This window comes from Carlito syrichta, unplaced genomic scaffold, assembly GCF_000164805.1.
Source record: "Carlito syrichta isolate Samal-C Ts95f unplaced genomic scaffold, Tarsius_syrichta-2.0.1 Scaffold314683, whole genome shotgun sequence".
Classification (NCBI taxonomy): Eukaryota; Metazoa; Chordata; class Mammalia; order Primates; family Tarsiidae; genus Carlito; species Carlito syrichta.
In genome coordinates, this window is record NW_007258779.1 from 278,041 (window position 1) to 284,521 (window position 6,481).

General features: G+C 53.0%; 1 protein-coding gene across 1 annotated transcript; it reads left to right on the forward strand.

Annotated features, from left to right (window-relative positions):
• The first annotated feature begins 1,339 nt into the window (after nt 1-1,339).
• NOBOX (NOBOX oogenesis homeobox) lies at nt 1,340-5,290 on the forward strand. Its single transcript, XM_021719420.1, has 7 exons — nt 1,340-1,895; nt 2,297-2,487; nt 2,639-2,763; nt 3,040-3,125; nt 3,361-3,589; nt 3,945-4,249; nt 4,917-5,290. The coding sequence occupies exons 1-7, from the start codon at nt 1,340-1,342 to the stop codon at nt 5,288-5,290; spliced, it is 1,866 nt and encodes a 621-aa protein (XP_021575095.1).
• Nucleotides 5,291-6,481: the final 1,191 nt, after the last annotated feature.

The following is a 6,481-nucleotide window of genomic DNA, read 5'->3' on the forward strand; positions in this document are numbered from 1 at the left end:
TTTGGGAGGCCGAGGCCCGTGGATTGCCTGAGCCCGCGGGTTCGAGCCCCGCGGGGAACTTGTCTGTACAGTCAATAAAAAAAAAAATTAGCCAGGCGTGGTAGCGCGTGCTGTAGTTCCAGCTCCTTGGAAGGCTGAGGTGGAAGGATCGTCCGAGCCCAGCGGGTTGAGACTGGTGTGGCCGTGAGCATGCCACTGCACTCCAGCCTGAGCGACGGAGTGAGACTCCAACTTAAAAAATAAAAAAAGAAAGTCATTCCGTAAGACATTATATACCTTATATTTCAGGCAGCTTTCATTACAATGACACTAGTTCTTAGTCCTTACTTGGCACCCATTTACAAGTGTTCCAGTTTAGCCGGAAGTGATAAAGCAACTCCCTGAGCTGAGGGTTCTAGGGGTTATGAGTCAGTTGGGAGGTGAAGGTTGGGAGGGCTTGGTGGCCCCCGTCAGGACTCTGTGCAGTGACTAAGGGCACAGAATATGTGCACAGTGTACTGTGGGATCCTGAGCAGGGTACTCACCTTTCTAATCCTCGTTTCTCCGTCCGTTGGACAGGGCTGTTAATCGTGCCTTCCTCACAGGGATTAAAGGTACACTGTACTAGTCTTTGCAAGGTGCTTAACACCGTGCCTGGAATATGGTAAGCTCCTGATGAATCAGTCAGCTCAGAGAAGGGAGACAAGCTTCAAAGATGAGTGATAGGGGTTTTAGTTCTTACTGGGTTGCTCTGTCCTTACCTGGAAAAGAGGGTTGGCCTGGGAGTGAGGTTCTGCTTGGGGTGGGAGGTGGGGTGGGGGAGCATATGGAGCTGGCAGGGTTTGCAGGGACAGAGTTCTAATGGAGGGCGGTGGTTCCTTTGATCTTTGATGTTTTTGCCTGGGCTTCTGGAAACCATCGAATCCTGCCTCGTCCCTTCTCCAAGCAATGCTGCCTGTTCTGCAGCAGGAACAGCATCCAGTCTTAGGAGAAGCAGAATCTCCATTAGGCTGTTTCACTCTGTCTTCTGAGTCCATTCCTACCCCAACATTTGTCCCTTAGGAACACCTGAACAGATGCCTGAAAACTTATGCCCTTGGTGTCTAGGGAAAAAGCCCAGGGAACTCATGGGAAGTGAGTACCTCCCAAATTGGAAGATACTGCCCCCTTAGAGTTCCATATATTTGTTTACACTTTTCAAAGCAGTTAGTTGGGTTATCTAATTTTTTCCTCACAATAGTCAAGTTAGGAAGGTAAGTCTCGATTTATGGCCCCACTTGATAGGTGGGCAAACTAAATCGGTTGCAGCAGGAAGCAGCACTTGCTCTTGGCCAGTCCTTCCTGGTGCTGAGGTCAGTGAATGCTGGTCCCCACAGGCCAGGAAGCTGGAGGCAAGCCCCTGGCTGCTGGGCTACAGGAAGGGAAGATGCTGCAGGGCTCAGCCCCTCCTGCTCAGGACACCCTGAGCAAGGAACTGCCACCTCCCCACGCCACCTCAGGAGAGAAGAAGCTGCCAGAGGTTTCAGGACAACTCAGTAGGGCTGACGCTGAAAGAGTGTGCCAGCCACCCAGCTCCAGGCCTCCCCACAAAGACAGAGCTCTGGCCCCATCCAGACCCCAGTCTTGGGGGGAAGCCTGTTCCCTGCCAGGGGGAGAGGCGAAGACAGGGAAGAAGCCCCATTCTCCAGCCCCTGGGAAGCAGAAAAGGCCTACTGCCTCAGCATCGTCTCCTGGTGCCTCTAACTCAGCCCATGCCACACACAAGCCCATGCTTTGTGGGTCAGCTCGGGGGCCCTGCCACCTGGCTAACCTCCTCAGCACGTTGGCCCAGAGCAGTCAAAACACAGACCAGAAGAAGGGGCCCCCAGAAGTGACCTGCCAAGTTCGGAAAAAGACTCGAACCCTATACCACTCAGGTAAGCCCCTAATGGTGAGAGGAAACCTAAGAACTCTGGGGTCTTCCTGGAAAAGTTGGGGCTGTACAAAGAATGTCACCCCAGGAGACCTGAGGGATGTGGTTAGTGTGCACATCACTTTGTCCTGAATCCTCTTTTGGTAGCCACCACCTCTGACCCTCAGGGGAAGGTTGGGTTATCTTATCAGAAGGTGAGGTTGGGAACATTACACAGGTCTCTGCTACAAGGCCCACACCCAAGGAGGCCCGGCCCCATGGACACTTAACTGGGAAAGTTCTTGGGAAGGCTCTGGGTTGGGAACACTGGTCCCATCTGCGAAAGAAACCTGGTGGGCACCTCTTTCTTCCTTTCCTGCCATCACTGGCGTTCATCCTCCTCATGGGAGTGTCTTCCTCTTCCAGACCAGTTGGAGGAACTAGAGAGGATATTCCAAGAAGACCACTATCCTGACAGTGATAAACGCCGGGAGATTGCCCAGATGGTGGGAGTCACCCCTCAGCGTATCATGGTAAAAGGGACTGGCTTTTCATGGCGAAGGGGCTGGCAAGGTAAGGGAGGACCTCCTGATGGGAAATCTTGCGTGGCAGAACAAGTTTTCCACGGCAGCCTTTCCATAAAAGACAGAAAGGCAGCAGAAGCAAAGTGGTGCAGTTCCCTCCTAAGGCCCCGCAGCTCCTTGAGTGATGGTCAGGACCTACTGCTTAGTCTCTACCCCTTTTTTTGAGTTCTTCTTTCCCCCACAGGTGTGGTTCCAGAACCGCCGAGCCAAGTGGCGAAAACTGGAGAAGCTGAACGGAAAAGAAAGCAAGGAACGCCCTGCAGCCCCTGCCCCTGCCCCTGCCCCTGCCCCTGCCAGCAGTCAGGGCAGGTAAGACTTTCCCCTCTTCCTGTGTCAATCCTGTGGATGGAGATGGGGTCCAAGCTGGGATCCTGAGGTCCAGAAGGAGAGAGCATTGGAAGGCTGGGCACGAGTCCTAGGGTTGTTGGCTTATCTCGAGCAGGATTTTGGCTGGGACATAGTTAGGAAGTTGCCAGTGCTTTGTGGGAGGCAGAGTTTGGGAATCGGGGTCTCCCTCCCTACACGGAGGTTTCAGTTTAGATCCCAAATCACCAGAACTCCAGTCTTCTTTGTCTCTGCCTCCAGCTCTGCAGCTGAGCTGCCGCCTGTCGTGCCCATGGACCCAGAGCCTGATCCCTTCCCTCAGGAAGCCACTCTGGATCCCTTTCCAGGTGAGCTGTCACCTTCAGAGGGTTAGTGGAAGGGGGAGGGTGGAACGGCAGCTAAGACAGTGGAGACAGAAGGGCCTTGCTTAAGAGGGTGAGAGTGGCCAGAGCTCTCCAGTGTTTGGGTCCAGTGGGTCCTCTTCAGGGGCACCTGGACATGGTCTTGTCTGCCATTCAGCAATCCCACACCTACCTCCTCACTTTCTCATCCTGATATCTCCTCTTTGCTTTCTGTCCCTAGAACCCCCCATGCTGCTGACTTCCGACCAGACTCTGGCCCCTACCAAGCCTGGTGATGGTGCTCAGAGGGTGGCGACTCCACCGCTCTTCAGCCCCCCACCTGTTCAAAGGGCTAACCTCCCTTTTCCCTTTGGCCCTACCCATACCCCACAACTGATGCCTCTACTGATGGATGTTCCTGGCAGTGACAGCAGCCACAAGGAGGGCACCTGTGGACTCTGGGGGACAAGGTATGGAACCTAAATGGAGAGGTCACTTGAGCTGTCTTTGGGGAAATATAGATGGAGAGAAGATAACACCCTCTGAGAGGAGAGGATAAACTGAGAAGAGCAAGGAGCAGTCTATGAGATGAGCATTCAAGGGATAAATGTATTTGGGGTGGGAATGACCTAGGATGTCACAGCAACGGAGCAGAAACAAGGGCGAGAAGCTGGGAGCAGGAAGGAGGAAGAAGCGGCAGTGATGGCCTTGCAAGTCTGGGATTCCCATGGAGCTGGAGAGAGGAGGGAGGAAGGGACCCGGCTCCTGTGTGGTGGGAACGGGAGGCCATCTGCGCCTGACCAGCCACTCCTTTGTTCTCCACAGCATGGCCCTACCTCCCTCCTGCTCATATTTGGAAGAGCTGGAGGCTCAAGAGTACCAGCAGGGCAATCTGCCAGGACCCTTCCAGCTCTCCCAGGCGCCACAAACCCAGCTTTTCCAACGCCCTCAGGCCCAGTTTTCATACCTGCCCTCTTTCCCCTTCCCCATGTCCAGTTCACTGACACTTTCACCGGCGGAAGACTCCCTCTTTATGTTTTCTTGTGGCCCCAGTGGGGGCACCTCGCAGGGCTATTGCCCGGGGGCCCCGTCAGGGCAGATCCTGATGCAGCCACCTGCTGGGAATGTGGGTGAGTCGGGGCCCCTTGTGATTGAGGAAGGGGAGGAGAGGCAGAAGACCTCGTTATCTGGAGGGTAGACTGAGGCAGGGCATGGGAGGTGAATCTTTTTTGCTTTCACCTAGTTCTCTTTATTAAGTGTTTTTCTCAAATGTCTTGGAGGCTGCAGAGCAAATTAGAATTAGCGAGAACTTTGGAGTTTGACATTAGGAAAACTGAGGATTGAAGTCCAGCTCAGCCAGTTCCCACAACTCTGAAGTGGGAATAAAATTCTCATATCACAGAGGGATTTGTGAAGATTAGAATCACGGAGTGAAAATACTTGATGCAGACTATATGGCAGCTAATGTTAGCATTCTGCTGGGCCACTTGAACCTCTGAAATCCCAGAAGCATCTGTCTTATGAAGACAAGATTCTAGCAGAAGGGAAGGAAAGACATGTCCAGGTGGTTCCCAGCTCCTCACTGCCTGTGTGAGACAGCATTGGCCTTCCCCAACTTTGTGTCGATGTTCCCAGGCCACAGGGTCTTGAGTCCAGGAGCATGTCTGGTCTTAAGGGGAGACACTGGGGCTAGAGTTTTAGGCTTGCAGGGAGAGAGGACTCTGTCGCAGAACACAATGAATGACGGTTGATACTCTTAGTCCTGTCCAGTAATTCCTGCATCCTTTGACCCCACAGGTATAGTCCCCTGGAGTGACCCCTGTTTGCCAGAACTGCCCTTCCCTGGCCCGTTCTGCCCACAAGCCCTGGGGCACCCACCAGGAGGAGACGGCTTCTTCCCTGATCTATTTCCAGCCCCCTGTGCTCCAGCTCTGAGCAGGCAGCCTTCGTCAGATCTCACCTGGCCATCTGCAGGTTCCAGACCAGGAACTGGGCCCTTATTCAGCAAGGCCCAGGGGGAGCAGCCTGCCACTTCGCTGGAGCAGCCCTCAACACCGGAGGAGGCCAGAGAGGATGACAAGAACAACTGTGTCCCCTTGTTGGGGGGCCATAGAGTAAAGGGATGCTGCTCGGTGGGACAGGACTGGGCTCACTCAGAGGACAGAGTTTGAGGGGTTGGGAAAAACTGTGGACTCTGTAGATTGAGGTAGAAGTCAGACGTCTCCCCTGTGTAGGCTTGTCTTGCTGGATGTGGATTTGAGATGGAAGAGGGCTGGACCTACCCTTTTGCCCTACACGTGTGTATGTTGGCCCTGATGAAAGGGGATTGCCTGTAACTTCTGAATATGGTCTCAGGTGTTTTTGTTTGTTGATTTCCTATCCTTGCTGGACACATGAGCCAGAGTATCTACTGTAAGCAGTAAACTAGTCCATCCTTGGCTTTTCTTCTGTGATCATGTGTCTCTCTACTCACACTGATTAAGAGCTCCATTTCCATCATCTCTCCTTCCACTCAGTGAGGTCTCCACTGCACATGACCCATGGAGTCTGGCATCCCACGTAAGAAGGAATTGGGCACCTTGGGCTTTTCCTTCTGCCCTGCCATTAAACTATGCTCTATCCCAAACCCAGGACTGAGCCTGAGCCAATCTGTATCTGGGCCTCTGGGATTGGGGTCCTGTGGGGATAGGGCCATGTGAGACGCTGTAGAATATTTGAAGTCTTATGACTTGTTTTGTTTGTCTTTTGGAGCAGTGGGGATCACCCAGAAGAGGCTCACAAGTGGACAGTTCTCTTGCGCATGAGTGATGCCACAGTGTCCCAAGACTCCCATAAATAGCACAGACCTCGTTGGGCCAGAATGGGTCCTCCTGTCTTCCCCAGGTCAGTTTGCAGAGGCACCAAAAGACACATTGCTAGGCACCCTGAGCAATCGCCTCAAGTGATCACTAACCATTTCTTACTTAACTTTCACTCATGGACTGCAATTTTACCCCCTCCATTTGTTTAGGGTTGCCCTTTGAGGATGGGTGCTAATCTAGGGAGCAATGGTGGTAGGTTGAGTTGCAGGAAGAGGAGGGAACAAGAGACAGCTTAACCAAAGATGAAGCATGCCCCCTTGGCATCTAAACAATGGGTCAGGGGCTCAGGAAGGAATGGACCCTGAGTGAGGATATGTCCCAGTGTACCACTGTCTTGTCCTGTTGCACAGAGTGACTTTTAGTCACACTAAGCTTGAAGAACTTCCTCCTATTCTCTGGCAGTGAGAAGTATTAGGCAAATGGCAAATTAGGCAATGAAGAAGAAACCTCACCTAGGCCTTACTGGTTCCATGCTTGAGTTCCTGCTTTCGTGCAGCACGT